At 48.6% G+C, this 17,691-nt stretch overlaps 1 protein-coding gene across 1 annotated transcript in view; it reads right to left on the bottom strand.

The window, feature by feature from the left end:
* HELLS (helicase, lymphoid specific) overlaps window positions 1-17,691 on the bottom strand; it is a 351,006-nt gene that overhangs the window by 210,661 nt on the left and 122,654 nt on the right. Inside the window, exon 5 of the mRNA XM_030203455.1 lies at window positions 10,473-10,512. Coding sequence (XP_030059315.1) covers window positions 10,473-10,512 — 40 coding nt within the window. The remainder of the gene's footprint in view (window positions 1-10,472; window positions 10,513-17,691) is intronic.

Genomic DNA, 17,691 nt, shown 5'->3' with positions numbered 1-17,691 from the left:
AAAAAGCAGCATCCGGGACCTGCCATCTGAGCTTTAATAACATCCTAAATGTCCTCATGCATGGGAAAAGATTTAGTGGGCAGCCCTAGAGCCCTTAATTAACAAATCAACCTTACGAACATTGGGAGGGTGGAAGCTGGTCATCAAATGTAAAGTGGAAGAAACCATGTCAATCAAATCTTGTAAATCTTCCTTATGAAATATTCTAGCCACTGAGGGATCTTCCCCTTGAGACCCAGGCAGGGTGTCAGGGTCTAAAGCAGGAGAAGACTCCTGTTCAACCAAATCAGCAAGCTCTGCCTTGTCCTCTAACAAGGGCATATTTAGATTCTGGCCTGGAAATAGATCTGCTTGTAACTCACCCACTCTAGGCCTCTTAGATGGAGGAACAGCACTGACAAGAGCCCCTGACATTGTGGGAGCAATAGAAGAAATAGAAGCCCCTGACAGAACCGCCCCTGGAGCCTCTCGCTGCATCAGAAAGGCCTGGTACATTTGAAGGACGAACTCAGGGGGAAACCCCCCTACCTGAGTAGCGTCGGAACGTACTAGGGCCTCCGCATTCGATTGCCCAAAAATCGCTGAAGTAAAGGGGCCCGAAGCGCCAGGCGAGGCAGAAGGAGCAGAAGACAAAATGTCCGCCGTTCGCGCCTCTTTTGCAGCAACCACATCCTGACCCGCTCCCGAGGTCTCTGCACTAGGCGCAAGCGACCGCGACGGCGAAACTGTCGAAGCGGACACCAAAACTGGCGGAGGAAGGGGACTTTCGGGAACGTCAATCGCTGTACAAAATTGACCCCCCCCCCCCCCTACGCTGACACACTGCACAACGCTTCAGCTTTTCCGCCATCCTGGACCACGGCGTGCACGCGCGTGCTAGCGCCAACGCGGTTCGTGCCTTTTTTCTTTTTTAACAAAGGAGTCGTCCGACGCTCAAGAAAATTAGAAAAAATATATACCAGACCAAGGCTCTCGCTTTAGAATCTCTCCCTTTTTTTTTTTTTTTAAACTACAGAGACAACAGTACTCCCCCAGAAATTGAAATCAGAGCTGCTTGCTCGTTAGGTCAGAGGGGAACCACACTTACTTTGATATCTTCTCTCTTTTTTTTTTAATTACTGGCTGCCTCTCCCAGAGGTCATACACCTTTACAGTGAAAGGGTTAGCCCTTCCCTTAGATATTGAAATTTATTCTGAGATTACAAAAGGGAGATGGGGAGGAATAGGGGGTAGGGACTCGAGACACCTGAGTTTTAACACCCCAGGAGGCTACAAGCACAGCGTCTAAAATCTGTACTTATAAACAGAATTTCCTTAGCACAGAATCAAGAAGAAAGAATAAAGATTATAGACCAAAGCTATCCCACAAAGAGACACTAATGGCTCATGTCCTACCTGCTGGGAGACTGAGAAAATACTGAAGCAACAGTCACATGACCAGGGCTCTTATTGGCTCACCAGAGTCAGAGTTTTTCTCAGTCTCACCTGCTGGTAGGCGTGCATAACCCATCAGTCCAATCCTGGGCCGGTCCGGAGGGACGCTAAGGAAACTTTATTTGGGGAAGGTAGTACTGGTGTAGCAAACCAGCTTGCTTACCAACTGGCTCACTATATGAGATTTTTGAACAGGGGGAAAAAAAAAAAAAAGGTGGGCTCTCAGTTTAGGTTTCTCTATACTGCCCCTATGGACAAGCTTGTTTCTGTTTCTTTCTGACACAAAAAATTGCTGGAATCCTTCCCTGTCAGAGATTTTTCTTCTCTGGTGGTCTGCTGGGGGAACAGATTAGGGTTGTGGTCTCTACATTTACTGAATGTGCAGTACTATGCGATATTGCACAGTGGGGGGGGGGGGATGCTGAATTAAGAGAACATCAATACAGTGATATAAATGCATCCCACCTGTCTCAGTCCCAGCTCTAAGATGCAGGGGAATGGATACCCCATTGTGTCTAAAACGTACTAGTGAGGATGGGAAAATTAGGTTCTTACCTTGATAATTTTCTTTCCTTTAGTCACAGCAGATGAATCCATTAACTGATGGGTAGTATCCGCCTACCAGCAGGTGGAGATAGAGAACACTGAAAGCACATGGTGTTCCTGGACGCCCAGCCCCCTTTGCCTTCAGTATATGAAATTTCCAAAGCAGAATGAATAAGAAAGGCAAAATAACATAAACTTTCCTCACAGAGAACAAACGCACCTGAACCGGAGCAATAACCAAAAAAGGAGGGATGTTATCAACCTCCTGCAAAAAAAAATAGCATGTAGTAACTCTGATAGCTTGTCTTCAAGTACTCCTGATGAGACACAATGTCTGTGTGCAACACCTGTACAAAAACTAAAGTCAGACAGGGAGGGATCATGGATTCATCTGCTGTGACTAAAGGAAAGAAAATTATCAAGGTAAGAACCTAATTTTCCCTTCCTTGTCATCAACAGCAGATGAATCCATTAACTGATGGGATGTACCAAAGCACTCCCTAAGTACAGTGGGAACAGGCAACTCCGCGAGCAAGCACTTGTGCTCCAAAATGCACATTCTGCCATGCTGCCACATCCAGCCTGTAATGCCGCACAAACGAGAGCTGAGAAGCCCAGGTAGCCGCATGACAGAAGAGAAAAGACACCCATTTCAGCCCACGAAGAGGACATTGCCCTTGTAGAGTGCGCTTTAGCTTCAGGCGGCGACAGCCCTGAAAACAGATAAGCAGAAACAGAACAAATAAATGATCAGAATTCCTAAACTCATTTGACATCTGCAGATACTGCCACAGAGCCCTGCAGACATCCAAAAGGCACAATTGCCCAAAGGAGTCAGGAAACTCCTCCTTACAAAAGGAAAGAAGAAAAATGGGCTGGTTCAGGTGAAAAGCTGAAACCACCTTAGGCAGAAAGGAAGGCATCGTACGAACAGTTACCCCGGATTCCGAGAACTGTAGAAAAGGATCTCGACAGGAAAAAGCCTGAAGCTCAGACACTCTTCTTGCCGACGTCATTGCCACTAAAAAAAAAATGTCTTGAGAGTCACATCCTTCTCAGAAGCCCGTTTAAGAGGCTCAAACGGAGATCGCTGGAGCGCCTTCAACACGAGCCCCAGGTAACAAGACGGACAGGGCGACCGCAAAGGAGGACAGAGTCGAAGCGCCCCTTTGAGAATCGGACAATATCCGGATGCGCAGCAAGGGACAAGCCGGAGACTTTCCCCCGGAAGCAGGCCAACGCTGCCACTTGAACTCGAAGGGAATTGTAGGCCAAGCCCTTTTGTAGCCCATCCTACAAAAAGTCCAGCAAAAGTGAGACTGTCGCCAGAGTCGGCAAGATAGACTTTAGAGTACACCACGCCTCAAAAGTGCGCCAGATCCGAGCATAAGTCGCAGAGGTAGACCGCGTGCAAGCTTGCAAGAGCGTGGCAATAACCTTATTAGAATAGCCCTTGTCCCTCAATTGCGCCCTCTCAAGAGCCAGGCCGTAAGACCAAAGTGGCGAGGATCTTCCATAGTCACTAGACCCTGAACTAACAAGTTCAGAACCAGAGGCAAAGGAAGAGGCACGACCACCAGCATCTGCTGGAGATCCGCGTACCACGGACGCCTTGGCCAATCCGGGGCGATGAGAATCACCAATCCTCGGTGCAGGTGAATCCGAAGTAGTACTCGCCCTATCAAGGGCCAAGAAGGGAACACAACAGGAGCCTCAAAGGCCAATGTTGAGCCAGGGCATCCAACCCCACCGAGCGAGGATCTCTCCTTCTGCTGAAAAAGCGAGGGACTTTGGCGTCTACGCTGACGCCATGAGGTCCAAGCCTGGAGTCCCCCATTTGGCACAAATCTGAAGAAAAACTTCTTCTGCCAGTTCCCATTCCGCCGGGTCGATTTGATGTCTGCTGAGGAAATCGGCTTGTATGTTGCTCTGACTGGCTATGTGAGCCGTGGACAGCAGCTCTAGGTGGCGCTCGGCCCAGTCGCAAATCTGAGACGCCTCCACAGCCAGGGCCCTGCACTGAGTGCCGCCCTGACAACTGATGTAGGCCACTGCTGTTGTGTTGTCCGACAGAACTTGGACAGGAAGACCCTTCAGCGTCCTGTGGAAGGCCAGAAGAGTCTGGATATCGCTCTCAGTTCCAAGCGATTGATGGACCATCCCGCTTTCGCGGTGGACCACAGACCCTGAGCATAGAGTCCCCGGCAATGAGCTCCCCAGCCCGAAAAGCTGGCATCCGTTATCACCAGACACCAAAAAGGAAAAGCCAGTGGCATCCCTTGCCGCAGCATGCTGTCGGAAAGCCACCAATCCATACTACGCTGGGCCGCAGGAAGCCACCTTAGTCTGCGTTGGTATTCCTGGGAAACCGGAGACCATTGCTGAAGCAGAGCAAGCTACAGCGGCCTCATGTGAGCTCTCGCCCAGGGAACCACTTCTATGGTGACCGTCATTGATCCCAGGAGCTGAACAAATTCCCAAGCTCGAGGGCAAGGCATCTGAAGGCGGACCTGATTCTGCAGTTTGAGACGCCTGTTGTCAGGAAGAAAAATGAAGCCCGAAGCCATGTGGAACTGGACCCCCAAATACTCGAGAGACTGAGAGGGGGCCAGGTGACTTTTGGGCATATTGACTACCCAGCCCAGAGTCAGAAGAACTGTAACAACTCTGGCTGTGGCAAGTTGGCTTTCGTCTGCCGAATCTGCTCTGATGAGCCAGTCGTCGAGATAAGGGTGAACTCTGATACCCTCTCTCCTGAGAAAGGCAGCCACCACTACCATCACCTTGGAAAAAAACCGAGGGGCAGTTGCCAGGGCAAAAGGCAAGGCACGAAACTGGAAATGTTGGCTCAATACCGCAAACCGGAGAAACTGCTGATGCGGCAGCCTGATGGGAATATGCAAATACGAGAGAAACTCTCCTGGCTGTACCGCCGCAATGACGGAGCGCAGGGTTTCCATGCGGAAGTGTCGCACTCCTAAGGCCTCGTTGACTCTGCATAAGTCGAGGATAGGTCTGAACAACCCGCCTTTTCGAGGCACCACAAAATAGATGGAGTAGCGACCGCAGTCGCGTTCAGCGGGAAAAACCAGAATCACTGCTCCGAGTTTCAGCAACACTTGCAAGGTCTCGTTTACTGCCGCCCGCTTGATGGCAGTGCCGCGTTGGGACTCCAAAAACACATCTCCCACCGGGGCAGCGAATTGTAGTCGGTAACCTTCTCTGATCAGGTCCAGGACCCACTGATCCGAAGTAATCTTGGTCCACTCCTCGAGAAAGAGGGAGAGACGACCCCCTACTGCAGGAACCAATGAGTGGACCGGCGCACCATCATTGTGGAGGACGCCCCTGAACTCCTGGACGTTGCCCGGACGCCGCAGCGCGTTTGTCCGAACGAAAGGAGTTCCTCTGCTGGAAACGGGTATGTTAACCAAACCCCGCACAGCGCTCTGGGTGATACCCGCGAACTTCGCGAAAACGTGGCCTGGAAGAGGAGGGAAAAGAAGGACTTTTGGAAGAAGGCTTCGGCCTATCCTCAGGCAACCATTGGGACTTGGAGTCCCCTAGGTCCTTAACGATCTTTTCCAAATCCTCCCCAAATAAAAGAAGACCCTGAAAGGGTAACCTCACCAGTCTTTGTTTAGAGGCCATGTCAGCCGCCCAATGCCGAAGCCAAAGAAGGCGTCAGACAGCAACCGCCACCGACATCTGCTTAGCTGAAGCTCTGACCAGATCATAAAGGGCATCAGCCAAAAAAGACAGGGCAGACTCCATACGTGGGCTGACCTCAGCAAGGGAACCGGCCCGAGCAACCAGGAAAGGCAGGCCCGGGCTGCATAGTATCTGCAAATAGCCGCCGTAAGGAAAGGCCCGAGATTTCAAAGGACCTCTTCAGCGCGGATTCCAGCCGCCGGTCCTGCATACCTTTCAAAGCGACCCCTCCCTCCACCGGGAGAGTAGTCTTTTTAGTCACAGCCGTGACTAACACATCCAGTTTAGGCATCCCAAAGAGGGCCAACTGACTTTCACTCAAAGGTTAAGGTGACACATAGCCCTGGCCACCTTCAAGGGACCATCAGGGTCAGACCATTGAGCTGAAATAGCTCCTGGAAGGAAGCATGCACGGGAAAAGCCCGAGAAGGCTTCTTAGTACTAGCCATCCTAGGATTAATAGAAGTGGCAGTGCCCTCGTCAGGCTCTTCAATACAAAGGGCCTGTAAGGCATAAGAAATGAGAGCTGGCAGCTCGTCACGGTGGAAAATCCGAACACTTTAAGGTTATCCAACTCCTGTGGCAAGCAGCCACCCTCGTCTGGATCAACAGTCCGTGAGGGCCTGCCAGACCCCTCAGGGGAGAACAGTCCCCCTCAGACGGGGTATTCACTCATCTACGCTTAGCGTCAGCCAAAAGCTCGAGGGAAGAAATAAAATCTCCAGCAGACGCTGGGCTATCAAGAACTGGAGGCAACCCAGTTCAAAAGGAATTGTCAGGAGCCTCAGGCAGTGCTCTTTTTAACATAAAAGCCTTATGCATCAGCAGCACAAATTCAGGGGAGAAAAACTCACCCTGTACATCCGCCCCCACATTGGGGGAAGCGGAGGCAATAGCTCCTCTAGAAACCTCGAAATGAGGTGTCCCCCTGCACTCAGACCCCTCCACAACTGCGATGGTTGAGCCACACTGTGCCTCCAAGATGGCGCCCGCTGCCAACTCCGTCGGGTGGGAAGAATCGCCGCCCGCCATGCTCGTGCCAGCATTAGCATCTAGGCAGCATGTGCTGCAAAGCCCCGCTGCTGATCTGTGTTTCCCACAGTGGGAGCAACGCTTAACCCCTTCAGCAGCCATCAAATACAGAAAACAAAATACAGAAAACAAAATAGCGCCTTCATGCCAAAACTTACCCCAAGAGCGCTGTCAGCAGGAACCTCCCCGGAGGAGTTGGGCACCACTCTCACCTCAGGAGACCGAGTAAAACGAGCTTTGGCCAAGGTGCACCGAACCAGGAGCTCTGGAGAAAGCCTCAGAATTTTTTTTTTTTTTTACTGTGAGGAAAGTTAGAGGCAGGCAGCCAAAGAGGAACTCCGTGAGGAGGGGGAATGGGGTAAGGTAGGGATAGGGAAAACCAAGTATGCCTTTAAAGTGGGCACCCCAGCCACAACACCCCCCCGCTCTACTGGCAAAGCACAGGAGCCACCCCAGGCAGAAGACATCCAGGAGCTGAGAAAGCGACGTCCACACCTGCTGGGAGATAGAGATATACTGAAGGCAGAGGGGGCTGGGCGTCCAGGAACACCATGTGCTTTCAGTGTTTATCTCCACCTGCTGGTAGGCAGATACAACCCATCGGTTAATGGATTCATCTGCTGTTGATGACAAGGAAAATTAATTTTCTCATGCCTTGAGAGGGTGCCCTCAAATAAAAAAAATTTTGGAGGAGGAAAGCTACAGTTAAAGTTTTGAGCGAGTTACCCAACAGGCAATTATGTTTTGTCTCCTGGGTATCCTTCTATGTCAGCTGTCTTCTATAGTAATCAAGAGCCTAAATTATGCGTAGCCAAAGTCCATGCGGTGGTGAAAAAAATGTTTACTATAGTACTAGACCTAGAAAAAGCCACCCTCCTATTGGCAAATTGCACGAACTCATGATATTGGAACTTAGAGATTTGCAACTATCATCTATTAAACATCACATGCGTTTTCTATTGATATGAAATCCTTATATACAGTCACTTGTGCGCCAAGGGCATGTAGTTATGTTTTGAATTAGTTGGGAGATAGAGTTACATACAAATATATAATCTTCCTAAAAGGTAGTCCCAGGCTTGGCGTTCTGAGAATTGTTAAAGTGTGTAGGGGAGGGGGAGATTGGGTTTGCAAGGGGGACTTTCAAGGTAAAAGGACTTATTTTCCTCAAGTTGCAGGGTGCTATCAGAGCAGAAGTACAACATAAAGTTGCACATCTTCTTAGGCTAGAGGTGGGGAGCTTTACTTTGGGGGTAAGGGGGGAGGGGTTTAGCAGTTCCACTTTGATATGGAAGGGGAGAGGACATGTTAAACTATTAAAATGATTGAACTGTCATATTTGGCTATTGATCTGTATGGTTCTTTGTTCAATAAAATTGCTTCAACTAACACAAAACTGGGTGTTAAAGAAATGGATCAGCATTTACATATAACCTGACAGTATCCAGAAGCAGGAATTCTTTTGCAGTCCCACTAGCAGCCACAATACAGGAAACTAGCAGTAAAACTGCAACATAAAATAAAACATTCTCAGACCTATTGCCAGAAACCCTCAGGAGATACTACTCACCGACAATCTTCTTCCACAGTCAGCCTTATAGTCAAGAATATACCCAAATCTAGGGTTACCATATTTGCTGACACAAAAGAGGACACACAAAAAAAAATGCCGCCCTGTCCCAGCCGCACAGTCACCTTGATCCCTCAGGTAAGCCTGATTCTATAAGCAGTGATAATACTGGTAAAAGTAACAGAACTGCATTTTCTTCTGTAGTCTAATACAAAATTAGAAAAGATATTGTCACGGAATGCCTAGCACCATCCTGGGGCTATCCCTGTGGTCACCTGGAGGGTCTATCCCCAGAACTGCTCAGGTCCACCTGCCGCTTGTGCTTTACTCTAGCACCCTCCACCTCACCAACTGGGTCTCACTTGCCTCTGGGTGAGTCTCCTAATCTCAGGTTATTGCCCGGTACCCTCTATGACACTAGGGCCACACAGCCGGGGGTCCCACAGTTTCCAGAAAGCTCCCACAGACCCAACACACAAACCACCAGGATTCTTAGTCAGTTCAGGACAACAGAGCCAATAAGCTAATAAGGTTTATTGTCACAAAATTAGAACAGTGAACCATATAAAACAGATGGAAAAATAACAGGCAATTAACAGGTAACTGAATAAGGATCAATATTAAAACTGTGTAAACACTTAGTCACTACTTGGGTAGCACCTGGGGAGTTTCAGGAAATTAACTGCTCACAGAAGTCTTGAACAGGATCTCAGGACAGAGATCTTTACCTCTGTGCTCCTACACTGAGACTAAAGATTACCTCACAGCTCAGATGGGAAAAAACCTGCGACTTCTGTAGCAGTTTTACCAAAAAAGAAAAAAAAAAAAAAAACAGTCACCATCTGCTGGCCAAACAAGGGAAATGCACTGGGGAATAACTATGTCATACATTCACATAACAAAATCACAGACATACATAGTAACATAGTAGATGACGGCAGAAAAAGACCTGCATGGTCCATCCAGTCTGCCCAACAAGATAAACTCATATGTGCTAGTTTTTGTGTATACCTTACCTTGATTTGTACCTGTCTTTTTCAGGGCACAGACCGTATAAGTCCGCCCAGTACTATCCCTGCCTCCCAATCACCAGCCTCGCCTCCCACCACCGGCTCCGGTACAGACCGTATAAGTCTGCCCAGCACTAGCCCCGCCTCCCAACCACCGGCTATGCCACCCATTCTAGGCTAAGCTCCTGTTTTATCGCAGATGTACATTTCAAAACAAAGAAAAAAAATCCATGAGCATAATGTCCCTGTCTACTCTCCATTCCCTATCAATGTGCTACATTTCCCCCTTTTCCCTTCCCGTATGGCATGTCCCTCTCTCCTCTCCCTTCCTTCCGCAAGCAGCTTGCCCCTTTCTCTCCCGACCCTCCCTGGCCTACCTTGTAGCCCTGGTGGTCTAGTGGCCTCTTTGGGGCAGTAAAGAACCCTACTCTTACCTGCCCGCTGCCAATGACCTCCTACAGCTGCCATTTCTTGAAAATGGCTGCCGAGACGTCAAGCGGTAGCCTTGCGAGACATCTGCAGTGTCATGAGGCTGCTACTTGAAGTCTCAGCAGCCATTTTCATGAAGCAGCGGTAGCATGGAGGTCAGCGTCAGTGAGCAGGAAAGAGTGGAGCTGTTTCCTAGCCCGAAGAGGCCACTAGACCACCAGGGTGTGCTATGGTAGGCCATGGGGGGGGGGGGGGGAGAAGGAAAGCACATCCGTCCGCTCACCAGCCAGTACAGAAACCCAAATGGGATGGCTGGAAAAAACCGTCCTGACCCCCCCAACGGTCCCCTAAAAAGGAGGGCATGTCTGGGGAAATCCAGACATATGGTAACCCTACCCAAATCAATGCCCCCATCATGTTCCTGCACTGCACTCCAGAAGCACCTCAACTAATATATCAACACAGACTCCTCTCTGACCATTGTGCTTGCTCCAACTCAACCAAAGTATTGATCTCTTCCTAGTTTGGCTACCTTTTTCCACCCAAATCTCCAAGCAGGTACTCTGCATCTATCATTAATAAGACAGCAGCTAGGCTCAATATTGCAGTAGTCTTTTTTTTTTTTTTTTTAATAGGAAAAAGGACAGACATTATTAACATTCCAAACTATTGAGAATATAGGTTTTTGTTTTATATAACAGAGAGTATGAACATTAACAAAAAATCATAACAGTACTTACCTAACTTGTCTTCTTGTTCTGAAGCAACTGGTTTATAAGACTGTAATAAAAAGTAAATGTTATGTTTGCTTGATAATGTGGTTTCTAATCACCAACATGTTCAATGTTTTCCCTCATTTTGCCCTTCTTAGGCTGGTCTTCAAGGGTAAAAAAAATCTCCACACTGAATTATTGAACTAATTCAAGCTTCTGCCTGTGTGTTTTTATTTTATTTTTTAAATAAAAATATGATGTTTTTACAAAGATGTTCCACTTCTACAATGATGGCATCCAATAGATCAGTTTATAAAGATCAAATATTTGTAATCGCTTATACTATAAGTGCACTCAATCCTTACTTATGAATTTCCATTTCTATTTTAAACATCTATGCAAAAACTTTTGCTGGACTTATACTTTAGAGAGAATCATAGAGAGGGACAACTAGAACTTAAGAATTAAACAAAAGAAGCTTCAATGGTCCAGAGAAAATCAGTAGCCTTTTCAAACAACCCGTAATGGACTACTATCACTGGTTTTAACTGAAACATGGGAAAACAGTGAAAAAACTCCCAAGGGAGAAAAAAAACTCTTTATCAAAAGCCATTTTCAGTAAATTTTCTAGAACACCAATGTCCCAAAACTATGTACTCTCAAAAATGCAGCAACTCGTTTCCTCATTTCTTAGCATTCTAACACATTTAAATACTCATCCAGTGAGACCTATTTACTAGTCATTTTTTTTGGTAATAGTGCTTGCAATCCACCAAATCCCAACAACAGGTTCAAAGCAGATAAAATGAAGATACATACCTGTAACAGGTATTCTCCGAGGACAGCAGGCTCAATATTCTTATGCATGGGTTGTCGTCCGCGATGGCCCAGGAGATGGTAGAAACCTTCAAAAGCTCAAGAACCTTCCCGAACGTTCAGCCATGCGGGCTGACTCACCGCGCATGCGTGGGCGGCTTCCTGTCCACGACGTGAACGTGCAGTGATCAGTTTAATAAAAAGAAAAACAATATAAGTGAAACAACTCCAACGGGGAGGAGAGAGGGTCGTAAGAATATTGAGCCTGCTGTCCTCGGAGAATACCTGCTACTGGAATGTATCTTCATTTTCTCCGACGACAAGCAGGCTCAATATTCTTACAAATGGGGTATCCCTAGCCCCCAGGCTCACTCAAAACAATAAACATTGGTCTATTGGGCCTCGCAACGGCGAGGACATAAAGATTGACCTGAAAAGAAATACAACTAAGTGAGAGTGCAGCCTGGAACAGAACAAAAATGGGCCTAGGAGGGTGGAGTTGGATTCTAAACCCCAAACAGATTCTGCAGCACCGACTGCCCAAACCGACTGTCACGTCGGGTATCCTGCTGAAGGCTGTAGTGCGATGTGAATGTGTGGACTGATGATCACGTTGCAGCCTTGCAAAGCTCCTCAACAGAGGCTGACTTCAAGTGAGCCACTGACGCAGACATGGCTCTAACATTATGAGCCGTGACATGGCCCTCTAAAGTCAGTCCAGCTTGGGCATAAGTGAAGGAAATGCAACCTGCTAGCCAACTGGAGATGGCGCGTTTTCCGATGGCAACTCCCCTCCTGTTGGGATCAAAAGAAACAAACAACTGGACGGACTGTCTATAGGGATTTGTCCGCTCCATGAAAAAGGCCAACGCTCTCTTACAGTCCAAGGTGTGCAACTTGTCCTCACCAAGCCGTGAGAGCTAGAGACTGGAGGTTGGGATGTAGAAGCGACCCCTCGTTCTGGGTGATGAGGGTCGGAAAACACTCCAATCTCCACGGTTCTTCGGAGGACAACTCCAGAAGAAGAGGGACCCAGATCTGACAGGGCCAAAAAGATGCAATCAGAATCATGGTTCTGCGGTCTTGCCTGAGTTTCAGCAGAGTCTTTCCTACTAGAGGTATGGGAGGATACGCATACGGAAGGCCTGTTCCCCAATGAAGGAGAAAGGCATCTGACACTAGTCTATCGTGGGCCTGAAGTCTGGAACAGAATTGAGGGTCTTTGTGATTTGTCTGAGTGGCAAAAAGATCCACCGAGGGGGTGCCCCACGCTCGGAAGATCTTGCGGACAACGTCCATGTTGAGGGACCACTCGTGAGGTTGTATGATCCTGCTCAACCTGTCGGCCAGACTGTTGTTTACACCTGCCAGATATGTGGTCTGGAGAAACATACCGTGATGGTGGGCCCAAAGCCACATCCTGACGGCTTCCTGACACAGAGGGCGAGATCCGGTGCCCCCCTGCTTGTTGGTGTAATACATAGCAACCTGATTGTCTGTCTGAATTAGGATGATCTGGTTGGACAGCCGATCTCTGAAAGCCTTGAGAGCGTTCCAGATCGCTTGCAATTCCAGGAGGTTGATCTGAAGACCCTTTTCCTGAAAGGACCAAACCCCTTGAGTGTGAAGTCCATCTACATGAGCTCCCCATCCCAGGAGGGATGTATCCGTTGTCAGCACTTTTTGTGGCTAAGGAATTTGGAATGGACGTCCCAAGGTCAGATTCGATCGAATGGCCCACCACTGAAGGGAGCTGCAAAAATCGATGGAGAGATAAATTACATCCTCTAGATCCCCTGTGGCCTGGCACCACTGGGAAGCTAGGGTCCATTGAGCTGATCTCATATGTAGGTGTGCCATGGGAGTCACATGAACTGTGGCAGCCATGTACCCTAAAAGTCTCAACATCTGCCGAGCTGTGATCTGTTGAGACGCTCGAGCCAAGGAGACTAGTGCCAGAAGATTGTCTACCTTTGCCTGGGTAAGATAAGCTCGAGACGTCCGTGTATCCAACAGAGCTCCAATGAACTCCAATTTCTGAACAGGGACAAGGTGGGACTTGGGATAATTGATTACAAACCCCAGTAGCTCCAGCAGTTGAATAGTCATCTGCATGGACCATAGAGCCCCATGCCTCCGAAGTGTTCTTCACCAGCAAATCATCGAGATAAAGGAACACACACTCCCAGTCTGTGTAGCGATGCTGCGACAACTGCCAAGTACTTTGTGAAGACACTGGGTGCAGATGCTAGGCCAAAGGGTAGTACACAGTACTGAAAGTGTTGTTCCCAACTGAAATCGAAGGTACTTCCTGTGAGCTGGAAGTACCGAGATGTGAGTATAGGCATCCTTTAAGTCCAGAAAGCATAGCCAATCGTTTTCCTGAATCATGGGAAGAAGGGTGCCCAGGGATACCATCCTCAACTTTTCTCGAATCAGGAATCTGTTCAGGGCCCTTAGGTCTAGGATGGGACGCATCCCCCCTGTTTTCTTTTGCACAAGGAAGTACCTGGAATAGAATCCCAGCCCTTCTTCCCCTGGTGGAACAGGTTCGACTGCATTGGCCTTTAGAAGGGTGGAGTGTTCCTCTGCAAGTACCTGCTGGTGCTGGGAGCTGAAGGATTGAGCTCCCTGTGGGCAATTTGAAGGCTTGGATGCCAGATTGAGTGTATATCCTAACCAGACTATTTGAAGAACCCACCTGTTGGAGGTTATAAGAGGCCACCTTTGGTGAAAAAATATTAACCTCCCCCACCCACCCCCCCTGACAGGCAAGCCGCCTGGTACGGACACTTTTACTGCGGCTATGCTGCACTGGAGCCAGTCAAAAGCCCGTCCCTTGCTTTTGCTGGGGAGCCCTAGGGGCCTTAGGTGCACGGCGTTGAAGAGAACGCACATGCTGGGACCGGCTGCTGAGAAGCAGGAGTGTACCTACACCTATTATAGGAATAGGGAACACTCCTCCTCCCTCCAAAAAACCTCCTAGAAGAGGAGGCAGTAGCAGAAGGCGTCCGGCGGGAGAGAGAATCCATGGAATCGTGATGCTTTTTCATCTGATCAACCATATCCTCTACTTTTTCTCCAAAAAGATTATCCCCCCGGCAAGGAACATCCGCCATTCGCTGCTGGGTCTTGTGATCCAGGTCAGAGAAATGCAGCCATGAGAGTCTGCGCATCACTATACCTTGAGCAGCTACTCGAGATGCTACATCAAAAGTGTTGTAAGACCCCCTGCCCAGGAATTTGCGACACGCCTTCTGCTGCCTGACCACCTGTTGAAAAGGTTCAGCAAGCTCCGAGGGAAGTGCTTCAACTAAACTGGACAGTTGCCTGAGTTCCGTAAGTGAATGCTCGTGTAGAGCTGGTATGTTTGGATCTTGGCGACGAGCATTCCAGCCTGATACGTTTTCCTCCTAAAAGATTCCAAGGTCCTAGACTCTCTGCCTGGGTGCGCTGAGGCATAGTCTTTAGTACTCGGCTCTTCTGAGAGCAGAGTCCACCACAATAGAATCGTGAGGAAGTTGGGCCTTCACCATTACAGGCTCTCCATGGACTCTGTACTGGGACTCGGGCTTCTTGGGGACCACTGGATTAGAGAGAGGGCAAGACCAATTCCGCATCAGCACTTCCCTGAGTGTATTGTGCAGGGGGGCCGTTGCAACCTCTGCAGGTGGAGAAGGATAATCCAGGACCTCGAGCATCTCAGCCCTGGGCTCATCCACAACCTCCATAGGGAATGGAATGTCCTTAGACATTTCCCGTACAAAGGATGAGAAAGTAAGACTTTCAGGTGGAGATATCCTTACTTCAATCGGTGGAGTAGGATCAGAGGGAAGCCCACAGGACTCTTCCTCTGAAAAGTACCTGAGATCTTCCTTGTCTCCCCATGAGCACTCCTCTTCAGTATCAGACAGAAGCTCCCTAAGAGCAGCCCAAACCTGAGCCTGCCTCGACGTCGAGGATTGATGACCGCGTGGGGGATGTCGAGAAGTCGACCCCTGCCTGGACTCCGGTGAAGCTTCCTCCACCGACGATGAGGGGGAGTCGACCCGGGTGGCAACCGGTTCCGCAAGCGGCATCGAGGGTGGGGACCTCCTCACAGGCGATGGCCCAGATGCCGTCTCTGCAGTCGGTACGGGAGGCGCAAGCACCGCCGACACAGAGGCAGACTGACGAGGCAAACCTTCCAGAAGCTCTGGAAGAAGGGCCTAGATGCGCTCATCGAGAGCTGCCATCGGAAAAGGCTGTGGGGCCGGTGCAGGAGTTGGTGCCAGAATCTGAGGGGGCTCGAGAGCCAATACCAGGCTGCCAGACGACCGATGCATCGGTACCTCCTGAATGGAGGGTGAGCGATCCTCCCAGCGCCAATGCGTCTCGGGTGCCGACTCATTCGGTTCCCCGAAGCTCTCGGTACCATGTCTGGAAGGAGATCGATGACGATGCTTCTTCGCCTTCGCTCGACGCCCGTCATTGAGACTCCTCGGTACCGATGAGGACGTGGAATCCTCACGCCTCCTTGGGGCCGGGGCCGAGCCTCGAAACGGGTGGAGACACACTCGATGCCTCGCTCCCAGTACCGATGTTGATGCCGACGTCAAAGGACCGGACCAATCAGAAAAAAGTCTCTTGTGCTGAGCCTCTTGAGCCACCTGGGTCCTTTTCTTCATTAACTTACACAGCTTACAGGCAGGGGGGACGGTACCCAAGATGGTCCGGTTGCAGCAAGTACAGCGTTTGAAGCCGCTGGGAGTCTTCGATGACATGGGCGGAAAAATAGCGTCCGCAAAATCAAAAGCCTCGATTGTGCCAATTAACAAGGCACAAAAAAGGGAAAAAAGACACAGCCGAGCAGCCTAAAGGCGGCCACAACGAAGAAAGAAAAGAAACTTGAAAAAGTGAGGAAAAAAACTAAAAATAAGGGGGGGAAAAAAACTTTTTTTTAAAAGTTTTATTTGAGAAGGCAATAAGAAGAAAAAGGGCGTGATAAACGCGAAAAAAGCGGTCTCCTAAGCAAAAAAAACAAGGGAGTAGCGGCGAGCATAACTCTCTCGAAGCGCGGATGAAAAAGAACTGATCACTGTACGTTCGCATCGCGGGCGGGAAGCCGCCCATGCAGCGGAACGTTCGGGAAGGTTCTTGAGCTTTTGAAGGTTTCTTCTGTTTCCTGGGCCTTCACGGACAACAACCCATGCATAAGAATATTGAGCCTGCTTGTCCTCAGAGAACACAAAATACAGATTACAAATGAGAAAAAACAAAAACATGAAACCTAACAGAAAATGTTTTAAACAAATAAGTCTCGGTTGTTTCTGGAATAAAGAAGAAGAAATTGTCATTAACCCAACAGGCAGAGGACACCATGCTGACACTGATAGAGAAATGAGGATGATAAAGACTTTTTGTATTTAACTTTAACAAATGAAAGAAAATAGGCCAAGCAAGATTCCACAGTTTATGACAGAAGGAAATAATGGAAAAGAAAACAAATAATATAAATATTCTGGATAAGTACCACTAAACATTTTATAAACCCAAAATAATATGAACCCCCCCCCCCCACCACCACCACCACCACAAACAAACAAACAAACAAACAAACAAACAAACAAACCGTGTGTTAATGGGCAACCAATGAAGTTTCATCAAAGCAGGTGTAGCATGGTCAGATCTTTTTCTCAAAATTATCTTAGCTGCAGTATTCTGCATTATCTGTAGTCTTGCCTCACAAATCTACTGCATTTTTTTCGAGGGGTGAACAAATATGTGGACAAAGGGGAGCCAGTCGATACTGTATATCTAGATTTTCAGAAGGCGTTTGACAAAGTGCCTCATGAAAGACTCCAAAGGAAACTGGAGAGTCATGGGATCGGAGGCAGTGTATTATTATGGATTAAGAGCTGGTTAAAAGATAGGAAGCAGAGAGTAGGGTTGAATGGTCATTATTCTCGATGGAGAAGGGTAGTTAGTGGGGTCCCTCAGGGGTCTGTGCTGGGACCGTTGCTTTTTAACATATTTATAAATGACCTTGAGATGGGAGTAACTAGTGAGGTAATTAAATTCGCAGATGACACAGTTATCCAGGGTCATCTTGTCGTGGGAGGAGTGTGAAAGATTATAAGAGGACCTCGTGAGACTGGGGGATTGGGCGTCCAAATGGCAGATGAAGTTCAACGTTGACAAGTGCAAAGTGATGCACGTGGGAAGGAGGAACCCGAATTACGGCTATGTCATGAAAGGTTCCGCTTTAGGAGTTACGGACCGAGAAAGGGATCTGGGAGTCATCGTGGATAGGATGTTGAAATCTTCTGCTCAATGTGTTGTGGCGGCTAAGAAGGCGAACAGAATGTTGAGTATTATTAGGAAAGGGATGGAAAACAAGCACGAGGATGTTATAATGCCGTTATATCGCTCCATGGTGCGACCGCACCTG

This window comes from Microcaecilia unicolor, chromosome 5 (genome assembly GCF_901765095.1).
Source record: "Microcaecilia unicolor chromosome 5, aMicUni1.1, whole genome shotgun sequence".
Lineage (NCBI taxonomy): Eukaryota > Metazoa > Chordata > Amphibia > Gymnophiona > Siphonopidae > Microcaecilia > Microcaecilia unicolor.
The sequence above is the reverse complement of the archived record's forward strand: the minus strand, read 5'-3'. Positions and strand labels throughout refer to the sequence as shown.